Genomic DNA, 24,831 nt, shown 5'->3' with positions numbered 1-24,831 from the left:
TTCCTCTTTCCCACGCTCAACCTCCTTTACCCGTGCGCGTCCTTAACTGTCCTCTCCCTCCGTCTCCGCCGGTGTCACCCCCGACACCGTCGCCCGTTTTTTTATTATATATTTTTTATTGTCAGAACTTCATCCAAACCCAATCTGTCTATTCTCTTTCAAGTGTCGCCTCTCCCCTGTGTTATCTCTTCCTCCTGTTCCTGATCGGACTATTATTATTCCCCAAATGGATTTTTGTTCTGACGATTCAGCATTTAGAATGAGTATTTCAAGTGAAATTTCTCAAGTGATTATCCTCCAAATGGATTATGATGCACAGCACCCAGCTGGAATTGAGAACGTGGAGTTTAGCGTGTTGATTTTCTCTGTTTGGGCGAGTCTTGCGAGTCTTCTCAACCCTAAGTGCTCTTTCCCTCTCTCACGCTTTTTCCCTTTGTCTCTTGCCATCTCTCTCTTTGTCCTACTTTTGAACCCAGTTATTCTCTCTCTCTCTGTCCTCCCTCCAGACCCTCACTCCCCCTGCCAAGCCGCCCCTTCGTCCCCTCGCCCTCCTTCCATCTCCTGCTATCTCTCCCTCGTCCCGCTCCCCCCTCTCAATCACTCTCCCTGCAATGTTAATTCAAATTGCCTGGTTTGGGAGGACAGTACAGTTCCAATAATGCCGAAAGCACTTAGGAGAACATAATCAATCTCCCTCTCTCCCCCCTCCTTCTCTTTCTCTCTGTTTTCTCACCCTATTTTATATTCCCTCCATATGTGGAACAGGACTCACACTCTCTGTCTCCTTTAATTCTCTTTCCATCGACACACTCTCTTCTAATCAAGCCTTTTTTTGTTTGAATATTTTATCCCTGCTCTCTATATGTCGTCTTTTAACTTGAGCAGGACATTATACACGATATGGTCTGCTTTGTTATGGTTTATGTTTGGTCCCCTTTATTCTAACCAAGAGAAATCTGAAACCTTTGAGGTTAGAGTTCACCGCTGGTAGTACAATGTTTAACATCAAAAGCAGCCAAGTAAGAGCTAGCAAGTCAGTAAACGTGGAAAATAAAATGCAGAATTTGAAGTATTTCAGTCAGTTTTTCTTATGTTTTAAGATAAAGGAAATTCATCCAACATCTAAAATTCAGACGTCAACAGTGAGGCTTCTCTTTGAGGACCACACAAATGTGATTTCAAAGGTGCTTTATATTTGCATGGATCTGGAAGTCCAAATCAGCGAACAACAGAAAGCCATGTAGCTATCTGTTTAGATAATACTGCATTATGCAGCAGAAAGCAGCACAATATTTTTACGGGTTAAGGAGGTTCAACATTTTAAACCAATCAGGAAAATGTTCCATCCTGATGCGAAAATCCAGGATTTCAAAACTCCTGGCACTGCCTTGCAAACCCCTTTCCTGATTAGCTTGTTGTTGCCTAGCAACGCAACCGGCTGGAATCATACTTTATTAGATTGAAAAGAGAAAAGTAAGATCTATATTAGTTAATATGTCAACAAAATGAATGATTTATTTGTTCATTTGTTGGCAAAGAAAAAAGCCCCCATGTTGTGTGTTCCATTATTGTTATGGTCAACAAACAGGCATTATATTTTATCCCTGTCCACATACTTCTGGCCTTTTGGTGTGTTTCTTTGCTCTACAGCTTCGTGCTCTGTTACATGAACGTTTGCCCCACTTACATTCTGCTCTTTCCCCTCCCCAAACCTTCCCGTCACATCCTTCTATTTGTCCCTCCACCCACCTTTCCTTCACGCTCAGAGAGACTTTTTACCTCACAGAAGAAAAAAAATCCCACTCCCACTCCTCTTTTCCCTCTCGCTCTCTCCCTCCTTTTCCCCTGTCAGTCTGTCCCTTGCTCTTTCATGTTCATGCACACCTCTCTCCAGGCGTCAGCTGCTGCCCTGTCAGGTTTAGGCGGAGACAGGTGGAGGAGAGCAACAGAAATGAACAGACAGCGAGAGGGACGGAGAGAGAGAGAGACAGAGGGGGAGACGGATGGGGAAAGAGGACAGAGAGGGTGACGGCGAAAGAGGGAGAGAGAGAGTGGGGGGGGTGACAGAAAGTGAGAGAGAGGTTGAGAGAGGCTAAGAGAGGGAGTGAAATACTTCTAATTCACAGAGACAGGCTGCGTTTCCGTGGCAACGTGGTTTCCATCGTAACAGTCCTGCTAAGGATGCCATTAGTGGGGAACAAAAAGAGAATGCCACTCACCGCCGGTATGGAGCACGCGCACACACACACACACACACACACACACACACACACACACACACACACACACACGGAAACACAACAGCTATGCATTTATACATCCTACTGCACACACACACACACAGAAACACAAGCACCACCCACACAGCGCTCTTATTCAACTCACAACTCAACACACGCTGCCACTTCCCCACTGCCCACACAGGGAGTCAAACTAATACACACATACACTAATGTGTCTCACACCTGCGATCAATCCGGCCCGCGGCTCCTATATGATACCGAGTGAAATCATTCCACGCTTTGAGCCGAGGCCCCCATCATGCCGCGGGGCGCCGTGGTGCTGCGTCCATATTCTTCCAGGGCGGGATGCTAATACTTTCATGCACACTTTGTATTGCTGACCGTATACACCCGTTTGCATTTAAGGACGTGTTCTCTTATCTAAAAGGAACACAGCAACAACAACAAAAAACATCCACAAGAGGAAGAGATTACATTTGTAAATGGCCAGCATATAAAGCAGTGAGGAGTGTGAAGGTCAAAGCAGCAACACAAAGACTGCACAAGTAACTCAGCCCTATCGCCAATGTTCACGTTTGACAGAGAGGAGCTGAGTGGAGGAGTAAGAGTCGGGCGGACGAGATGGAGATGGTTTGCTATTTTACCACTCAGTGATGCTCAGCAGCATCCCGTTAGGTCTAGCAGGACAAAAGCAGCAGATAGAAGGTGATCACAATCATATTAATAACAAATTGAAGTCAGGAAGTCACATTACTATCTCATCTAAATTGGGGGATGCTATAGATGACTGCTGATGAGCCATCTGGCTCAGAAAAGTCCAAATTGGAGGAGTTACAGACTCTACTGTTGGTGGTGCAGTGCTGTGATATGAGCTCGGCTGCTCTCTCTTAGTCCCGATACTAGACAGCATGTTTATATTACTATAGGCGGCAGGCATGTTGCTCACTCTCTGCTTTGCTCCAGGGCTTCAGAGACAATAACCTAGTTTCAACTGCAGGGCTCAAGAACCAAACAGCGCTTGTTCATAACCTGCTGCACGTCACTGAAATTCTAAATTAAATGGGATTTGTTTTGTTCTTTACTGGCAAAAGGGATAAAAAAAAAACCCAAATGTTTAAATATGCTTTCATTCCAAAGTGAGAGTAAAAGAAAAAAAGGCTTTTGATGTAACGGTATGAAAACACAACATATCAGGGGTTACTAGTTACAAAAATCATGCAAAGAACCATTTTAAATCGATTAAAGACATCCAAAGAGTAAAGCAACCGATTAATGGTCTGAGAGAAGGCTGATTTGATGAGGTCATCAGCGGGAGGACAAATGGCATCAGGCCTCTGATACTGAGAATCCCGATGTTGATACCAGGAAGCAGCTCATTCCCAGCCCCGGGCATCGCTCCGAGGCACGGGGGATGCTGCTGCTCTCCATACAGGAACAGACTAGTTGCATACAGAACTGCAGAGCTGCTTAGCTGTTCATATGGGTCAGGAGCATCTCTATGTGTAAACTAGAGCCCGACCGATATTAGGCATTTTCCAAACTATCGGTATCGGCATTTATAATGGCCGATAAATTAATATTTTAAAAATAAAATAAAAACGGACGAATGAAGCTTACCAAGTCTTTTAATACTGGTACCTTTGTGTTTGGTTTTTGTTGTTATTGTCTTTTTGTTCAAAGGACTAAGTTTATAATAATAATCTTAAGTTTGTATTTTTATACATTTTATTCATCAGAACTTTAATATATTTTGATGTTCCTATGTTCCGTTGTGACAATAAAATAAACAAGTTTATTTTTAAACTGCATTATCATATTATTTTAGTGAAGACTCATAAATAACTACAAATAACTAATGTTAGGGAAATCTGTTAATGTTTTTGACGCGTTTCTGAAATAAAAAAAATAAAAAAAATATCGGCCGATATATCGGAATATCGGATTTTTAAATCAACCAACATTTGTATCGGTATCGGCCTTCAAAAACCTTTATCGGTTGGGCTCTATAGTGTAAACCTATATATATATATATATATATCTTACCGATGTGTGGAAAGGGACGAGGTGGCGGTTTAAGGTGCGTTTCATGACCCCATCCATCATCGGCACAAACAGTCCTGTTGACACTGTTCATGTCCATATAAGTCAGCAAGAAGACGTGTTGGAGAAATGCTTTTGAAAATAGTGCGGTGCCTCAGACGGATACGGACGAATAGTCTCCCTGATAACAGGAGCTCCTGCAGGCTGCAACACAGAGAAAAGTGATGCTTGTGCCCGGAGATAGCTGAGTGGTTAAGTCGGCCACCCCTGAAGCCTCGAGTGTCCCCCTAATGACCTCCATCACCACTTTCTCTTCTCGCTTTAACTCCAAATCATGAACGCTCACTAGAAGCCCGTGCAATGAGAGTGATTTGCAAATATTGTCGAGTAAATATTAATATGCAAGCGAGTCAACATGACAAAGACCATATTAAAAAAAAAAAGACTTTTGAAGCATCACAAACACAAAGGCAACGAAAAGAGTCCCGTCAAATTGAAGGCTAATCAGGAGAGTGTGCATTCTAATTAGCTGTGGAGCTGAAGGAGACATCTGACAGTCAACAAGTTTCAAAGAGACACGATTTATCTGATGACGTCCCAGAGTTACAGCTGTAAAAATAACCACCGAGCTGACAGCCGTGTTACTGCACCTGGATGCAAATTAGACGTTTCCTCAAACGGAGGTTAATTGATAGACAGTAAGAGACCACCAGCCGAGTGTGTGGCAAACCGCCATCCTTATTCAGAAACCGTTCTTTGATTACATCTAAAGATATCTAAATCTACTCTGTATCTAATATGAATAAATCATCAAATCTGTGTAAAAAAATCAGATTTACGACTTATTTTCACGTAAAAGCTTCTAAATTCACAAGTTTGATGTATTTTATATCATAGAACAGAAACGTTAAAATCTCCAAAACTAAAAAATGAGAGAAGGCCATAGTTCCAATGAATAATGGTGATTAACTGCAGGTCTGAAAGTCCTCCACACACTGCTGTGTGTGAAGCGTGAGGTTCAGAAACAAAGATGGATCCCCTAAAGTCTGGTACGTCTGACGCCCGGACACCAGGCTCAGCTGTAGGACTTTGTGGCGGATCTATAACACACAGTCAGCCTTCTTGAGGGACTCATTTGGTCCAACGATTGCACCGCATGGTTACACAACAGCCAAGGTTAAATGGCACCCCAAGGTGCGACGCCTTGCCGGATTGGGGGACCTCACACAAGAGTGGTTCTAACAATGAGACGCGTTCTAGAACAACAAAGAACTACAATCTCTTCGTCTGTGCAGCAATCCAAGGACAGCTGGAACTAAAACAGGACAAATCGTGACTCTTCCCCTCACTTCCCCGTGTTTTCTTCCGGGATGTATATTTCTTTTAGTCCAACGCACATTATGTGCAGTATTTTGTTTTGTGTGGTCACATAAATCACGCTGAACGCAGTACGAGATCGCATCGCACCGTACGGATACAAATTTGCTTCTCGCCTGCTTCGGACACTTATCTCCGTTGCCAGCATCACTTACTAAGATGAAAGTTGTGCAGAATCGACTTGATCCAAAGTGATGCCCGACACGCTGCAGGTAGACGCTACTATCAGCTGGTCCCTCACCCAGAACACAGGTCTGCTCTATTACTTCTGCACGTTCTTATCTAACAAAGTAACCTTGGCAGAAGTTGGAGGAAGTACACGACGAGTGCGCCGCGACAGTATCAGCTGTTCCTCTGCGAGATGCAAACCGCAAATATTACAATGTCATGAATTTTAGATAAGGTTAATGGAGTTACAGACCTTTTGGGTTAGCAGTAGAATATATATATTTTAAAGCATATGGATTGCTGATGCATGCTTGGATGGATTGGGCATGTTGTGTTGTTGTTGTGCTAGTTGCTGTCCGAGTACACAGCGTTCTGTTTATTAGCAGACTGCATTGTCTAAAACTCCCCTCAGCGTTCAGCCGCCTCGTGCCAATAAAAGTCTATTAAGCCTGTTTGACTTTGCTCATGCAAATCAGTCTTTGGTGGAAAATGGGCCAGCCAAAGCTCCAGTCTACCACACAGATACAGGAACTAATATAATAACTCAAAGCCCAGTGGGGGTGGTTTTATGGATAATATATGTAGAATAATGATGGTGGTGATGATGATACAGAACTCTGTAATGGTGATAAACAAAATGCCCAGAGGCATAATAAAAATAATAATGGTGATGACCTTTATTTCACAAAACTGAGAACTCAAGCACACAAGCAGGGTCTGTCAGTCAGTTCATCTCATGGTCCGTATTCAAATATCAAATATCAAATCAAAACAGTACTTTGTGATATCAGAAAATATCGTATTCGTGTGTGTGTGTGTGTGTGTGTGTGTGTGTGTGTGTGTGTGTGTGTGTGTGTGTCTCCATTCACCGTGCTGGCAGCTCTACTTCCATATTTTTAAAAAACCTAACCTACGGCACCAGTTTGTCTTGTTTTAATTGTCCCGTCTTCAGTGTAACGTCGGTGAACTGTCCAGATCGTTTTACAAGTGGAGGTAGTTTTGCTCTAAATGCTTTTCTATCTGCCAAACAACATTTTGACATTTCAGAAAAATCCTGTCCCCAAAAGTGCTGCAGTGCAATAAATCACATTTGCAATTTCAGTCCAGCAAAAATTGGAAAACCACCAAAAAAAAAAAGGTAAGTAGAGTATATACATTCAAATATATAGAGAATGTGTGTGATGGTGATCAATGCAAGGACGGGGATAACGAGCCAAGTGTATTCGGGCCGCGTTGGCAGTCTCGCCTTCTAACGGCGCTGAAAGTATCCACACAGAGTACGATCATACATGCTGGAGGTGTATTACTCCTCTCGTAATATTGTCGATCTGTCACGTCTGACTCATGCGTCTGTGCATCTAAATGTGCTTCTATGGATGCTGAAGGCTGGGCAGGATGCCCGCCGGTCGACGTGCGAGGACGAACCGCGGGGTTGTGGGTAAATGCAGACAGACAGAGGGAGTGGAGACTAAAGAGGAGGTGGTGTTTGCTGTAATTTAGGAGAACAAGGGAGGGGAGGGGCAACATTTACATTCATCACAGGAGCTCGCCTGGCCTCAACTCACATGACGTGAGAACGAGCGGAGAAGGAGAGTGGTGGAGCAGATTAAAAAGAGAGAGAGAGAGGGAGAGATACAACGAGACAGAATGGGGTTGAGCAAAAAGATCTTTTCTGTGTTACTTGTTTCCCTTTCCTTTTAATGCAACCGCAGGAATGCCTTCGTGGTGATGAATCTCTAAACACAAGCTGCAGGATTTCTTAAAAGAAAGCACACAGAACATTCCTGGGATCTGTTGCAAAGGATCTCATCTGTGAGCTGCGATGAGATAAAAGCAGAAAAACGTGGACAAATAATGCTATTTCAAAAATGTAAAGTACACGGAAAAAGACCACAAAGTGAGTCGTCTTTGTCAAGATGCACAAATGGAAACCACGCACGTTTCCATTTGTGCACAAGCATCCACGATTAGACTGGATGGTGTATATAATGCATATTTCTCATCATGTGAAGTGTGTGGATGTGTGTGTGTGTGTGTGTGTGTGTCCATGCTCTGCAAAGAGTCTCTAGGTTGAGTAATTTTTATAGTGTAGGTCAGCAGGAGCACATCGGAACATATTGGTCTGATGTATAGGCTAGAGTGTGTGTGTGTGTGTGTGTGTGTGTGTGTGTGTGTGTGTGTGTGTGTGTGTGTGTGTGTGTGTGTGTGCGTGTGGCAGCATGTGGTTCTGACGAGGGCCAGCTTGGCACAGCGCTGGTGATTAATTGAGCGATCACATTGGGGTTTTCGTTCACGCCTATCTTCTTCCACAACCCTGCCTCCATCTCTCTTCTTTGCTTCTTCTCCCTCTACCCCCCCCCCCCCCCTCACTCTCTGTCTGTCTGTCTCTCTGTCTGTCTGTCTGTCTGTCTGTGTGTCTGTCTGTCTGTCTGTCTGTCTTTCCCTGCAACCCTCCCTCCTCGGTTATCCCTCTCTCTCCCTCCATCGATACAGGGTTTGGAACAGTTGCAGGAGACGCGGGAGGCCACGGGTGAGGCGGAGCACGGACAAAGCAAGGGCAAACAGGGAGACGGCAAAAAGATAAAGAGGATGAAATTAGAAAACAAATCTGACGGAGGGACAAAGTGATGGAACTTAATATTTATTTAAAACAGTAGAAAAGGGAAAATGTTAACTAAATAAAGCGAGAGAGAACGGTTAAATTCAATTTAAATATGCGCAGGTAAATGGGCATTTCAAATCCACTTTCAGTGGAATCAGATCTCAATGATTTAATCATATGTGGTTATGGTTTTACAACGCGCTGTTGTACAAACACATCACTATCCCCATCACATCCCTGTCACCTACAGGACAGACCTGCGGGAGGATTTGTGCACCGGTGTGACGGTTTCTCCAACTCCACGTCTGGACTCTTGAGCTCTGGGCCGAGAGACACTGGAGCAAACAGACCGCAGGTCTCCGTGAGTGTACAGGTGTCTCCCCTCAGAGCCGTATTCAGTTTGATTTTGTTCCCGCACACCGCCACACTGACGACGAGGGACACCAACAGTTAAACAGCATCAGAACGGCAGAATAATTCTCTGATTTTCTCAGTTCGACGTGGTCCAAAATAAAGGCATGATCACACCTATGCTGCGAGGCACTTCTAATCAGGCCTTTATGTTGTTGACATTTCAAAAGTGCGACACGTAATGCGCAGTGGCATTTTAAAAAATCAATACATCACGAATGAATTACTGTGATAAGCTGGTGCAATTAAACAAATGAGAGGCGTGATCACGACACGTCTCTCAACATTCTCTGATGGAGAACATGTGGAGAAATGTGGCCTTTCACTGTCAAATATAAACAGATTTTTAAAAATCCCTATTTGCATCTGAAGACCAGCACCCACTTCTGGTTTGAACCATAAAATTGAGCCAAATTCGACCCAGCAGCACAAGCGATAAAATCCAACGCCGAGGCTGCCAAGCTTTTCAACACCGCTCTCATTTGTTTACATGCATTATACTAATGAAGCTAAATAAACGGCGTACTGATTTATGGCTGTTCAAATACTACACGCACCGCCTTTGAGTGACACTCTGATCTGGAGCGAAGACGTCTCGCTCAATTACATTCTCACGGGAACGGAGGTTGTCAAGGTCCGCATCTGTGACTGTTTGTTTGCAGGACTGCTGCACCAGCCGTCGCCAGGGAGACGGAGGTTCATAACTGGACAGATGTAAGCGGCTGGAGGGGAAAGAGTTGTGTTAAAGGTTAAAGAGGCGGCCGTCCGGGTTCGGCGGGATGGGCCGCCGTGCCTTTGATCCTCTCACAGTGAAGGCTGTGGGCCAGTAATTAACCACAGTCCTAAATCTGTACTTTCTCCATCCGTATCTGCAGCACTGACTCATCTTCACCTATGAATAGATAGAGGTCCATTCCCTCTCCACCTCTGAATCAAGGTGGGGGCAGGCAGAGATAAGGCCAATAAGAGTGGCAGCAAAGGGCTGGTGTGAGGCTCACGAGGGGTTAAGAGGGGAGGATGGGAGGAGTAGGGAGAGGAGTTGGTGGTGGAGGGAGGAAAGGGAGGGCTAGACTATTTGTGTCAAGAGGAAAGAGAGATAAAGGAGGAGAGAGGTAAAGGAGAGCAGAGAGGGAGGGAGGATGAGGATTGTGCTAGTTGCAATGAAGAAGAGGGGGGAGGCTGGGGGGGTTGTGAGGGCCCGTCCAGAGGGAGTCAGGAGACGTGAGTAGAGGTCCGGGATGTAGGGAAGGTGTGGCTGGTCCCGAACCGGTGGACACAGAGGGAGAATGAAGACAAAAGAGGCCAAGCAGGAGGAGAGAAGGAGGGATGAGGGAGGGAGGAGACGTCTGAATCAGAGAGGAGGAGGTGAGGAGGTGAGGAGGTGAGGTACATCAGGGGCTGCACAGAGGCCCGTAGCGTTTGTTTTTCCTGCAATTAATTTCCAACATTATTACTCCTGTCAACCTTAACAAAGGCAGCGCGGACCAGATCCACTCCTTCTCTTCTTACCTTTCACAATAAAAGCCCTCGACATAGAGCGTTTTGCTAAAAGGACACTCAAGGAAACAGCTTACAGTCGCTTAGTTTACCTCAGAGAGCCTGCCAGACGCTGCTCTGGGTCAATACTTTACTGCTAGTTGGTTGTGCCCGTCTAGTAAAAACTGTTTCCCTGCCGGGATGAACACATTTCATGAGATAATCGCAGGTGAGTATTTTGCATTTTTGTTCGTGCCGTTCACTCGTCAGCTCCTGATGTGTAAAGGCCTTTAATGTGCACTCCTGACAGATTCTATTCTAGTCGCTTCTACTGGCATCCTCAGCATGAGGAGAAACCCAGAGAGGGAAGGGAGTGTAGAAGAAGAAGGATCCACACCCTGGATCCGGATTAGATCTGTCTGTGCACCTCCTGTTAGCTCGACCTCGGCAGTAAGACACATTCATAAGGAGAGAGGAAGGAGCGTGCATGGACGGCAACATGGGAATGCAAGAGTAAAAGGGGGCATGGGGGATGGAGGGATGAGAAAAGTGAAGAAAAGAGAGTGAGGGCACTTTCAGTCCATCACATCGCTTCTTTAAATCATAGCTATCTCGTCTCATTTCAAATTATTCCCCTCTCTGAGTACACATCCATTCTAACTGTCTGCGTTAATCTGGTGTATGGGAGCCATCCGTCTGCGATGTAAAGCAATGGAGCAGAGGAGGGAGGCAGGATATGAGATGGAAGGAGTGAGGGTGAGGTATAGAGAGAAGTTATGGATCGAGTTTAAAAATGGCCACATTCTAAATGGCCAGAGTAAATTGAGACCAACGGGGTTGGAAAATAGGACACATAAATTTAGGACTTGAGATATTTTTCAGCACCTCTTCCTCTCCGTCTCTCCCCCTCTCCCCCTCTCGAGAAGGCGAACACACACAGTGGGTTGTCACATTTTCTAAACCAGGACAATGAGCAGGTAAGAAGAGACTCCTAGTGGGACATCGCCATCATAAAATCAGGCATTACCAAGCCAAGCCGCACCAGAAACACAGGTCATAGGTTCTCAAAATCTAACTTTCTATCATCCAACGTTTGGTCTTAATGGATGGCATTTTTTTCTAAACACGGGGGTCACGCAGCTTTAAAGGCCCGGTGAAAATGAGGTCAGAGCATCGTCGGCTCTGTATCTTGAATCATATACAGCTACAAGATGGATTTGAATCACATTTGATTGGACCACTCAAAAGGGGGCGGGCTTAGATTATACAGAGGAGAGGAGATTATATACACTTTTCACTAGAGTTGCAGATTGATTGATGGATGGCTGTCACACTATTATTGGTTGATGCTAGCTTACGTAAGAGCACTTCATATTATATTTTACGGGACGAAAAGATTTTGATATAAAAATAAAAATAAATACATAAAATTCTGTAAATTATTTTGCATACATTTGCATACAAAAAGGGTTAAAAATCTGCTAAAATAGGTGATAAGCTCAATGCCCATTGTCAGTAATATGTTCTGTCTAGGGCTTTTTTTTGGTGTCATGCTCAACATCACAAACACGTTAAATATTACAGTGTAAACTACTTTTGTACTTACTTGATTACTTGCTCACACATAAGATATGTAATGGTTACAGAGGAGATAAGCAAGATCCTGCGAAAGGATGACACGCAAATCTGTGAAGCATTTACACTTCTTTTGTGAATTTCCCCGCTGCTGGATCAATAAACTTGATCATATCTATCTTATCTTACTTATTCAGTCTGTGTTTGAACTTAACTGATTTGGAACAATATCCAGTGCTGCTGGGATGGACACGGACTGTACTTCCACGTACATCCACGGCATGGTGCCGGAAAAAAAGGCCAAAATGAGCGTTTCCCCCCCGGGGGCGTCATGTTTAAATGGCTGTCGATCAGAGCTGGAGCCGATAAACAGCCGTGTTCTGCAGTCATTGGTCCCGGGAACGTAACCTTTCCCACTTAGTGGGAGGAAAGGGCTTAATGGTTGCCACCAGTAATCATGGTTGTGTCACCAAATCAACGAGGACGATTTTATGATCACAAGGTTAAGTGAAGTGCTGCCAATCAAGATGTGTCATTACAACACGAGCCACTCCATTATCCTACATTTGGAAAAACTGCTCATGAGAAACAGAAAATTAGACTGCCAGACTGTTTTTTTTTTTTAAAGTTAAAAACAGCGGGGAATAAAAGCGACCAAAGGGAGCAGCAAATAAAAAGAGAGCGAACATATCCGGGATGAGAGGATAGATCAGAAAGCTGTTACAAGGGGCTTACTGTGCTTTGCTGGACACAACAAAACCCATGAATGAAATCAACAATTAGGGGAGTGAGATATGAAAGCGACAGGGGAAAAAAAAGAGAAACAGACGGAAAAAAGAGGGGCTGAGAGTCATCAGGCACAGGAACACTTGCTTTTAATTCTCTTATTGTTTACAAATGCTCCTAATTGCGCCTGTGTTTTAGCAAGGACGCGGTGCTGCCAAGGAGAACAGCACATTACATTAATAGAGTACAGGACCGCCGCCATTACTACAACAATAGGTGCTATTGTTGGACAGTAATTGGGAATATAAATGCAGGGACGTTAATGTTCACTGGACTAAAAACCCTTATGAGGACACGGGAAACAGGATATGATGCCCAGACAAGTCCATTTCAGAATGTTTTTAAAAAGGACGACCCCTCCTAAATGTAGCATGGACATAAATACAGAGGACAAGGGGAACATGTTTCTTTGGAAAATTAGGTATCGACATTAATTGCTCCACTGAATTCACCCCTGTGCTGTGATTAAGTGCTTCAACTGGCTCGCTTCACACACACACACACACACACACACACACACACACACACACGCACACACACACACACACACACACACACACACACACCCTCCACAACAATTATCCCTGGACACAGTTCAACACCAATTCTACACTATCATTTCCTCTGAAGAGTTAGCACCCACACACACACAGACAAACACACAAACACACACACACACACAGGGACGGCTGTGCTTCTTACAAAAGGCTTAAACGCCCAACGGCCGCGTTGGAAACGATGAAAAGCCTGAGTTATTTAGGCAAAAGTTAATTGATCACATCCTGCAGTTTTTGTTCCCAGAGACGGCTGCCAGTCACACAAAAGACTGCAGTGTGTGTGTGTGTGTGTGTGTGTGTGTGTGTGTGTGTGTGTGTGTGTGTGGATGTGATGATAATGGCGCTGCAGCAGTCCACTGTGGATCCAGTTCCTCCTCTTCCCTTATCTACATATTCATACATGAAATGCCCTTGTAACACAAGCCTTAACGTATATTTATTGAAACGTGTGTGAGCACGCCGGTGCCGTTTCCATGCGTCTGCCTTCGTAGGTTTGTAATTCATATTGTATTTTCCCTGAGGTCATCAGGCTTGGCTGCTTTCCCTTTTTTTTCCCATTAATTGCTGACGATCCTGCATTTAAACCCTGCGCCACGAGCGGCTGCTATCTCTCCCCTCATCTACAGCACCGGCAGCCTCCACTCGTAGATTAGCTCGCTGGTTCGTATTATGTAGTGGCCCCGGGGTGCTCGGCGACAACTACAGCTATTTGTACCACTACAAAGCCATACCTTCTAGACACGCTGAGGAAAATGGCTCACCATGTCTTGATAATATGAGCATTAGCCAAAGCTTTAGATCCCACTGATAGCTGAGGGATGACGAGCACCGCAGAGGGACGACCAGCAGGGTGGTGCTGGAAACCACTACAGACAAAAGACTGGCAACAACAGCCGTGTTGGCTAGGTAACAACACACACAATGCACGATGCACGAGGACACACACACACCCTTAAACTATTGGATCCTTTCCCTCTGCCTCCTCCATCTCCTCCTCCTCCTTTATCTTGTCCTGTCTTCCACAGATGTGGGTACAGCTGCACTCTATCCATCTTTCTCTCCTCCGTCATTCAGGCCGCGATTTCCTGAGCAAAGAGGCAGCTTCTCGTCTTCATGTAACATCGGCCACGTCTGCAAGACGCCGATACACCTGCTGCTGAACTCCCTGCAAACACACACTCTCCGTCTCTCTGCATCCTCTTACTTACTGCCCGACCCTCCCTCACTGATCTTATTCATTGATATAGATGTGAGTGCCCTTTGCCTCCATCCATCTCCCTCTTCCCCTTCCTCCTCCGCCTTCTTCTTCATTCCTTGTTAATTCAGGAGCTGCCTGGCTTCCTCTTTCCACCCCTTCATCTATAACTCTTGTACTTTCAAGTTCCCCCTTTTTTTCTCTGCACTTGCATGAACTACCGGCGACACACGCTGCAGCCGCTTCCCACCGCGGCGCCACTTTTTGTTGTTTTGTTGCCGAGCTAATTTGGCTCCATCCCCGCAGGAATCGCTCTAAAACATCCAGTTTTGTTCCTCTTACAGATGTCAGAAGACTCAGTGAGTCGTGAGGCTGATTTAGAGACAGCTGTGCCGTCTTCGGGATGACGCTGGACTGGATGTTGAACTGTATCTCCCTGCCACGTAACGCCGCGCCCCGCTCCGAGTTTCATTCCCTCAAAGTAGCACTCCTTGTAGATGCATATGTGAGCAGGGAAATGTCGCTCCGAATCAGCGCGACTCTTCGCGTGGCACAACAGTAGCCCACTCCAGAGGGTACATTTTATGGGATTATCTTGTTCCTCCAAATTCTTTTCCAATTCACTAAAAATCTAAACGCTGTATTCTCCGCCTTCTGTGTCGCTCCCTGTTATCATCCTTCCTGGGATGTGTAATGAAAAAGGAGGGGTTGTCGTGCCAACTGTAATAGCGGCGTTTGGCCTTCAGTTTTGCCGGTGCGTGCATTTGTGTGTGTGATGGAGCGCTGCCGTAAGATAAACACCTCATATTGCAATCCCCATTTCCCAGTCTTTTCTCAGTCGGACACTCACTCACAATAAGAAGAAAAAGGGAGAAACACATACCCGCAGCTCTATACCTCCACCATTCATTCTATCTCCCACAATTACTCGGGAGCACTTTTTCTCCATCTCTGCTGTCCATACGGAAGAAAAGTTCTCTCTCCCCCCTCTTCATTTCTCTTTATCTCTCTCTGAATGTCCCACTCGCTTTCAGAGACATTACTTCCTTCAGCCTCCCTCCTCCCCGTCTGAACAGTGTCAAACTCTGTCTCCTCTTCTGCTGTTGACTGAGCCCTTGTCCTCTACACTTATCTGTCCATCCGTTTCCCCATCTGAACCCCACCAGACCTGGCAAAGCAAACCCTCAAGCCTTCCTGCTCCCCGACATGCCTTCACTCCCAGCAGAATTTCCTTCCACCCAATCTCACCCTCCTCACTATCTCAATTCCTCCACTTTCCCCATGTCTCCCTCTCTCTCGCCCTCCGTCCCTCTGATCCCTCTCTATCGTATTTTCGCCACTCCATTGTCTCAGCCCATTAGGCAGACACAAATCCGTTTGGAGACTGAGCCTTAGCGCGGCCCCGTCCTCGCTCTCCTGGGCCCCGGTGCAGCCAGGAGGAAGCTCTCCGGAGAGGCAGACTCTGGCTTGTGGCCGGGGAAATCCATTTAAACCTCTACCACAAAACGCTGCTCTTTCCTGCTGTCTGGTGCACTTAAAGCACGCGTGCTTAATGAATGATACCGTCCCTGCACACACACACACACACATATATATAATGTAGTCATCCGTGCACCAGGAGGGAGTGCTCGAAAAGATTTATATGTTTTTAAGGCATACGTTTAGTGTGATTAGGAGACGGTGTGTGTACTGTGCAGCAGTTTTTGCATGTGTGCTTGGAAGAGCGCCGTTTTAAATGGGAGTGGACGGTTCCCTGCCATTTCTCTCCTTAGTGCCCTAATGAGAAGGAACAGAGAGAAGAGCTACAGTGGTGGCCGCCGGCCTTGCCGTGTCACCGCGACTCGGGTCTCTGCTGGCACAAAGACCTGTTGACACCAGAGGGTCAGCGGACTAGACTAGAGGACGGCGAGAGCAAAGAGCGAGACTCCCCGGATCAAACGGCGTCGAGCAAGTCGTCGACGGCAGCGTTTTAATAAAAAAGGTTCCGTTTCATTACATTTAGCCTTCCCTTGTTATTTAACACAGCTGCATTTGTACACAAAGCACCAAATGAATGAGCTGATTTTGTGGAACGGGGTCCAAGCCTAGATCCCAGGCGGGCACAGATAAAGCAGCAGCAGATTGCTTTATCCCATTAGGCAAGGCCTAGTAAATAGGCAGAGATCTAACTCTGTGTTCTGGTGAAATCTCCAGCTGATCCTGGCATTGGCATCGGCACTGTTGGCCGTTTGTCTTTCAAGTCAGACGCCCCAGCTTACCCAGTCTGTCTGTCTGCACCCAGTTAACACTGATTCAGTATGGCAGTAGTGGATGAGTTGTTGCAGCTAAATCAGCTTCACCGTTTTGGGTAAACTTAATGTTAAGAGGCCAAGTTATTTCAGACATATATATCATATATGGGAGATCCTTTGGCAGACAAAACAAATACAAATGTAAATAAACTGCAGTAGGTTAAGCTGTGTCTTCAAAAATATGAATAAAAAAACTACATGGTGATGTCACAAAGTTCACATACTGGCTTTGCAACAACGAAAAACACATTATGCTTCGTGGCACTTTAACAAGTTGGTCTGTTGAAATCCCAATAATACTAAAGAGTTAAAATGGAATTTTATTAAATGTGGTCTGGCTTCATTTTCAAGTTTTTTTGCGACAACCATGGGATTAAACATTTTATGCAGCGGCAGTCGTCACAAGTAGCTGCTGGACACGTTTATCAGCGCTGACCGACACTTTTCATTCACCGTTTCCAAGCTGAGCTCCTCTTTTAACACTCAAAAACCACTCGCACGTATTTCCTCCCACGATTACTGTAAACGGGGACAACTTTTACTTTTTAAAGAACCTGAACTGTTTGAAGATGAGTGCGACGTTAATTCAGAAGGACTTTGAGTGTCCTACCTTGGCAGCCATGATCATGGAGGAGCCCCCGCGGACGCCGAGGATGGGGATGTGGGTCTGGGCTGAAATGAAGTCGAGGATCTGGGCGATGGCCTCCTGGTCGGTGTCGTCCCCGAACACCACTCCCTGCAGCCAGTGCTCCGTCATTAGGTCACAGATGCTCTTGATGATGCTTTTAGGGTCAGTCTCATTCATGGTCAGCACCTCCACGTTGGGCGCCATGTGGAGGAAGTCGTCCTTCTCCCGGGCCCCGGCCAGCGCCACCTCGCTGGAGTTGCCCACCAGGACGACGGCGATGCTGAGGCCACGCAGGATGTTGGGCAGGGCCATGTGGTGGGGAGGGGGCTGGGCGATGGGGATGTAGTGGCCGCCACCGCCGCCTCCCCCACCTCCCCCGCCGCCCCCGCCTCCCCCGCCCTTCTCTCTCCGTGAGTGGCAGGCCGGGGGCAGGTGGAGGAGGCAGAGCAGCAGGAAAAGAAGGGCGAGGCAGTGAGAGGCGCTGGTGTGGTGGCGGAGCGGTGAAGGCGGGGCCGGATGGAAGGGTCGGACTCGCCTCTCTTGCTCCTGGGCGACCGAGGGGGCGGAGGAGGAGGAGGAGGAGGCCCCTGCTTGGCCGCGAGGCGAAGAGGGGCTGCAGCAGCCGCAGACAGGCATGGTGAAGTGGGGGAGAAATACCTGGAGGGATGAAGAGGAGGAGGAAGAGGAGGAGATGGGGTAGGCAACATAAAAAGGGAGGGGGAAAAAGAGAGGTGGGAGATGGAGAGAAGGAGATAGAGGTTAACACAGCACCATGCAGCATTGATTGAATAAAGTGAATCGCCGAGAGGCAACATGCATCATATGAATCAGTGCATATCAATGTCAGGCCGCAGAAATGGAGCACTGAGGGGAGAAAATGAAGGAGAGCGCGAGCACACAAAGAGGGATGAGAGAAGAGGTCACACTTGTCACACATAAATAGTTCATAAACACACACACAGATACACGGTGCCATGCCATATAGTTTACATAGAATCTCACAGGGATCAATAATTCATGTGGAATGATCTGAAGCAGCATTATGTTATATATTATGGAGGATATAAACTCTCCCTCCAGATTGGGGGGGTAAGGCGGAACGATGCGTAGAGTCACATCGGGAATACCAACGAGGGAGACGTAGGAAAAGACGGCAAACTCCGACTGACTGACAAACCGTCTGGAGATGAGTGACACGCCGACCCCCCCATACGCCGACAAACTGACTGACGCCCAAATTGATTAAGTGATTGACAGCAGAGGCGCCCGGAGCAACTCGCAAAGACTTTGATATGATACCCGCGCTCCTCCCTCACCCCCGCTGCCCTACTTTAGCACTTACAGCCATTTGCTGTCCATCCCTTCATCCTTCCACCTGCCTCCCACGTTCTACTTGACCATATCTCTCTCTCTCCCTCTCCCAGACTCCCTCTCCTCTGTGCTTATTTATAGAGCTTTTCATTAATGGGGACGCAGAGGAGAGGAGAGGAAGGGCCATGTGTGGCGGCGAAAGAGGGAGAGGGAAAATTAGCAGAGACGAGAGAGAGATGACGGCAGCGAGGTGGGACGGCATCAACGCCGCCGGAGACAAAGGCAGACAGGAAAAAGATGCTCGCAGAGAGAGAGAGACGTGTGTGTTCTCCGTATGTTTACATCCGAGTGCGTGGAAGGGGAGGCGTCTCCTCGAGTTTGTCGGCATACAGTCGGTGTAGGTGTGCAGTCGGTGGGATTAGATGTTCACTCCGGTTTTTGTGGGCAGAGATGGCAAGGAAGGACGTCGGGGGTTTGGATGCCGGTGAAGTCGCTCTGAGTGGTGTATTGTGTGTACATGACTGCCTTTAACGAGGCAGATGGAAGGTACAAAGAAGAACAGAAAACACAAAAACAATAACCGCCGCGCCAAGCTGACAGCTAATAAGACAGGAAATGACAGAGAGGAAGAAAGCGCGAGCAGGAGATTGAGAGAGGGATAAAGGGACGTGTGCGGAGATGACAGAACAACTTCTTTAGGGAAAACTAATTGCTGGAGGTTCGTCAGCACTAATTACAGGTCCCTGTGTTAATAGTCAATTGCACACCACTCTCCAGGAAGGATGGAGAGGTGGGAGGGAAGGGGGGGGAGGGAGGGAGGGAGGGAGGGCTGATGAGAGGCTCGAGGAGACGGAGGAGGGAGGGGAGGGGAGAGAGTGGGAGGAAACGGGAGAGAGACAGAGAGTGTAAACCGAGGAGGACTTTGGTGAGACGCCAGGAAGATGAGAAAGAGGGATGGAAGAGGAGGAGAGAGAGAGAGAGAGAGAGAGAGAGAGAGAGAGTCACAGAGTGAGACAGAGAGAGATGCCCTCTTTGAATCTGGACTTCTCTGGCAGCACTCTGTTTCCATGGCAACAATTAAAATAGGCCTACATGCGCACACATACAGACGCAGTTGATGGACACGGAGATAGACACACACACACGCGCGCACACACACTCACACACACACACACACACACACACACACACACACAAACGTACTTTTTGCTATAAGTATTGATCATGTAAATGCAGCGATGTAGTCCAGGGTTTATTATACACACCCAGTCCTTTCACGCACAGATTAGCATAGAGACCTCTGACACATGAACACACACACACACACACACACACAGAAAACACACTCCGTTTCATGCACGCTCGCACTAAACTCGCCATCTCCCTCTCCCCGGGGGTACAGATTATATTAGCCAACGCACTGTGTAACTCCGATGATCATTGGGAGAGATGAGGCCGTTAAAAAGTCCCGTCGTGAGTCGGAGCACGTCTCGTAAAGGAACACAAAGGGCGCGTATTAGTCTGCAGGATTACACGAGCGAGGTTATGACACTAAGTGACCCCGTTTCCCCGTCAGCCAGCCCACACGTCTCACCCACCATTTGCTCTATTAGCCACACCAGCGAACACAGCAGCCGTATCAGTTACACATGGGTGGGCCGCAGATAGCCTCTACCAGCCCAGAGACCCCCGAGGTCTAAACCCACCCCCCACACACACACACTCCTGCTATTCCTAAACCGGCTTGTGCGAGGAACGTTTTCTGAATGTATACGCACCAACATATTCAACCATGGAACAATGTGCATTTATTTCATAGTGAAGAAAGTCGTTTTCCTTTCAGTTCAAACATTCACTTAGCTTCGTTTATATGTGCATGTGCACATACGCAGTATGTACTGGGTGTAATATGTGCTGTGTGTGTTTTTTATGTTTTTAGTCTTTAATAACTACTTTCTCAAAAGTTAAGCTATTTAAAAGTAATTATTATCTGCTTCCTCTTCTATGATCGTTAACTGAGACATTTTAAAGCCCCTGAAACCATGGTTTCAAATTCCCTTTAATTAATGACTAAATAAGGAACAATTCAAATTGGAGAGTAAAGGGGGGGGGGGAGGGGGGGGGGCATCCTTAGGTATTAAGAGTTTAACATTTAAATACTAATCTGCTTCATCAGGACTGTGTGGGGGTTTGATTGACACTGAGTGGCCCGGCAGCACAAACCCACCAACTGGTATCAGATCCAAATATTGTGAAAATGGGGATTTGGCGCATGGAAGTACCTCATCTTTCTGCAACCTAAAACCAGCGGGAAGAGCCCAGATAAAAACACGAGTGCTGTAACGTCGGACATCAGCGCTTATTGCGAGATTATCGAGAAAATCCCTGAAAGTGCGAGGGGGCGTCGCTGTCGGCTCCGGGAACCTGTGATGGGAATTCCTTGCTTTTTACTGACATTTCATACACCAGACAGAAATCAATTAAGATTAAAAGTAGTCGGCAGATTGATCAAAAAAGTTAGTTGCAGCCTTTCATGGTTGTGTTGCCAGTTTTTTCCTGTTTGACTTTGTCTGCATGAAGCCACGTTTCCATGCAGGATTAGGCAGGATTAAGGAGAGCACATTTCCTTCCGTACTCCCATCGCCTGGTTATTATTGCTTCAGCCTCCGTTACTGTGCAGATGCAACAAGGCATCGGCCAATTAGGTAAGAACACGGTGTCTCAGGTAGTTACCCGGCCCAGCCAAACAAAAAGCAGGTACTAAGTGGGCCCGAATGGACAATAAACGGGGTAACAGTCATTAATGAATGTCAAGGCTAACATGGCTCATGTTGCTGTAGTGGAAAATGACAGAGAAGGGGATCTGAGGCATGACGTAGACGTTACAGCCCTGTAATTGGCTCTCCTTTCTGTTTTGGTTTTGTCAGCTATAAATCACACAATTAGAACCAGCCGGGATTCGGCAGCGGATCTCTGCTTGTGTCAAATGCTGGCCAACACACACACACACACACACACACACACACACACACACACACACACACACACACACACACACACACACACACACACACACACACACACACACACACACACACACACACACACACACACACACACACGCTCAATCACCACACCTATTACAGGTGAACAAACCTGTATTAGTTTACGGTTTGTTATTTAATAAAACGTGACTGAACTCCGTTTCCATCCGCTCTCGCAGAAATAAAGGAAGCACTACAGCCCAGAATGGTCACGGTGTGTGTGTGTGTGTGTGTGTGTGTGTGTCTGATGAATTTGGTTTGAAAGGTTGTGAACAGCGGCTCGCTCCCCCTAATGCATTTTTAGAAGTGACATTTATGTTTACGTTTTTTTTTCTCCCCCCGTTGGAATGAAAGCCGGCAGAAAAATGTCACCTCGGCGCTAATCTTCTGCGACGAGACGTCTTTGATTTGAAATTGATCCCTGGACGGCGGACGCCACCTGACAATCCTGAAAACATTTTTCAGCGCGCGGTAGCATTTACAGAAAGGCGAGCCCCTGCTGCCGCGGCAACGTGACCCCGGGGGGTGGGGGCCTCGGCGTGGGTCACTGCACCGCACGCCGGACGAGAAGGAGAAATCAGCTGGATGGCAGAATCGCCGCCAAAACCTTGGATGCCGAGAGTGCGAGAGCAATGCTGGTCTAATGTGTGAACTCATGATGAACCGCTCTGCTCCATATTCATGCAGCCTGTCTGTGCAGCCTGCTGTGGAGGTGGAAGGTGGCCTGCGACTGTGTGAGCGTGTGATAATGTGTTTGGACCCGTGTCTGTACACGATGTGCTGAAGCAGCCACTCGGCAGCCCCCTCACCGAGCAGACCAGCCAGGCTCTGCAATCACATGTTCACGAGGCTCCGGGACCAATCTACTGGCATAATGGTGTCTATTTCTAGAAAGGGGGGGGACGTCGAAGCGTCCATCCCTCTCTTCCTCCCAGAATCCCTCTTGCTTTCGGTTGAACGCTATTTATCTCTTCCTCTCGCTCCGTTTTATCATTTTGTCCCTTCGAACAATGCTTCCTCTCAATTCTCCCACTTATCGCTCTCTTGCGCTCGCACTCTCTCGTCGCCCTCTTCTCATTACGTGGTAAGTGTCAGGTTTGTCGATGGTGTTATTTGCATGAAAACTGCAGGACAAAGGCTCCTGGCAATTTTTCCACATTTATTGCCTAATTTGATATTTCGGAGGACGGCAGACGACGGCGGGGAACGACAATCTCTCTGTATCTCCGGATGACTTCAAACCGTCCATGGGGCGAGTACATTATCTTAACAGCTAAGTCGGGCGTGCCGCGCCGGCTTCGCTTCTCCTTTTAATTTCACGTATCAGAAGCAGCAGCAGCAGTAGCAGAAGAAGTGAATTTGAAAAACATCACTTGAGGCCACTTCCACGTCTAATTCTTTTGTCAGCCCTCGCTTGTCGTTTCATTATAAGGAATGAACAGACGTGGGGGAGAAACTTCATGTACGGCTTTTTAGCTTTTTGCGCGGCGGAAGATCATTTTTGACAGCCGTGATCTGATGTTGTTGAGTTGTTTGGCACCACATGACCCAGAACAAGTGCTGACAGGTGAGGGAAACGTCACCAGGACGACCTTTGACCACGCAGCAGCGGGACACCGGGGTGGCTGATATCACACACACACACACAGGGTCAAACCTGAAACACTTGTTGCTTTCAAGTCTCTCTTCAAAACTTTTTGGAGAGTTATATATAATTATTATTATAAAATGAATATGTGGGCGGTGAGCTATGGATTTGACGTACATATGTTAGTTATATATGGAATAATTACAGCAGGAGGAGCACAGTCACTGCCAGTGCATGAGGTCTATGATTACGCCTCTGCACACTTTTCCTGCTTTATTTATGGAAGTCGAGAGTGTGTGTGTGTGTGTGTGTGTGTGTGTGTGTGTGTGTGTGTGTCCGACGTGAGCTGACTAAACCCTGAAGGTCCCAGTTATATTTTAAACATTTTTGCCATTTTCCCAATACTATCCATAAGTCTACACTTTGTTTTCAGGCATCATCTGGAACAAACTATTGATTTAAAATGAAATTTGTTGTTATAATTGAAAAAATGTTATAAGGGTTCAAATAAAAGAGCAACATTCAGGGTTTTGCATTTGCTTAAAATGACGCCATGTGGTCGTTCATATGAGTGCCAAGATGTTATACAACATCTAGCTACATGTTCATCAGATTTAATGCCCCCGAATAGACAGGTGGTGATGAAGAGGAGGACAGTATAGCGGCTGGTACACAAAGCTGCACATGACACACTTCAGAGACAACTGATGATGAACAGTATGTTATATGTGACAGTCTGATCGTTTTCTTTCAACAAGGTCCAACAGTCTGAGCTAAAGGGAATTAATTGGGAGCTACTCCTGCTATTAATGTGTTGTTTACATTATTCTCAACATAATGCATGTATTTATTAAGATGCAATTGATTACAATTCCTAAATTAGTCATTATGGCTATCATTTTTTGTATTGTTTTAAAAAAGCAGGCAAAATGAATAAAAGGTAGTGCTTTCCATTAAGTGCGGTGTGCAGAAAGATGCCAAGTGGCCAGCGGATGCATTTATAAAACCATTATTAAATGCATCATAATTCCTCAATTTACAAGAAATTGGTAAGGAATGGACTTAATGCGACATGCTGAATTCGATCCACACACTCTTTGGCATAAAGCCCAAGTGTTAACAGTCTGGATGCAATGGAAAGTAAGCCCTTAGACAAATTGTGTTGCTTTCCTCAATTACCATACAGTTAGACACGTCTATCCATAATGAACTTATAAAATTACGAGGATCATAAAATTTCTGATGGCCTCCATCCAACGTTCTGTGTGTCCATTTATAAACCAAAGGCCCAAAGGGAGAAGGATCCCGGACAGACATTGGTAGAACCGTGCTGGAGGATGTGGGGCAACACTGGTTCTTCCAAAACAACACGTTTGATATCAAATGTTAACCACAACGCAGACCTGCCGCCCAACTTCCCAGCAGCTGTTCCTGGGCCAGTGTCCAGGCTGGGAGCTGCCCAGTGAGCTCCCAGAGGACACATCACAGTGTGAGGGGGAGGATCGCCAGAGCCCCGGACTCACTTGGCTTATTGAGGCA

General features: G+C 46.5%; 2 protein-coding genes across 2 annotated transcripts in view; one reads left to right on the top strand and one right to left on the bottom strand.

Annotated features, from left to right (window-relative positions):
- The window catches only part of LOC311031311 (epithelial membrane protein 1), a 155,200-nt gene that overhangs the window by 90,345 nt on the left and 40,024 nt on the right, over positions 1 to 24,831 (top strand). The window lies entirely within an intron of this gene.
- grin2ba (glutamate receptor, ionotropic, N-methyl D-aspartate 2B-a) overlaps positions 1 to 24,831 on the bottom strand; it is a 95,948-nt gene that overhangs the window by 51,558 nt on the left and 19,559 nt on the right. Inside the window, exon 4 of the mRNA XM_084037498.1 lies at positions 17,332 to 18,006. Coding sequence (XP_083893624.1) covers positions 17,332 to 18,006 — 675 coding nt within the window. The remainder of the gene's footprint in view (positions 1 to 17,331; positions 18,007 to 24,831) is intronic.

Source organism: Eutrigla gurnardus (genome assembly GCF_963514095.1).
Source record: "Eutrigla gurnardus genome assembly, chromosome: 20".
In the NCBI taxonomy this organism is placed as follows: domain Eukaryota; kingdom Metazoa; phylum Chordata; class Actinopteri; order Perciformes; family Triglidae; genus Eutrigla; species Eutrigla gurnardus.
This window is presented reverse-complemented; position numbering and strand designations above follow the sequence as displayed.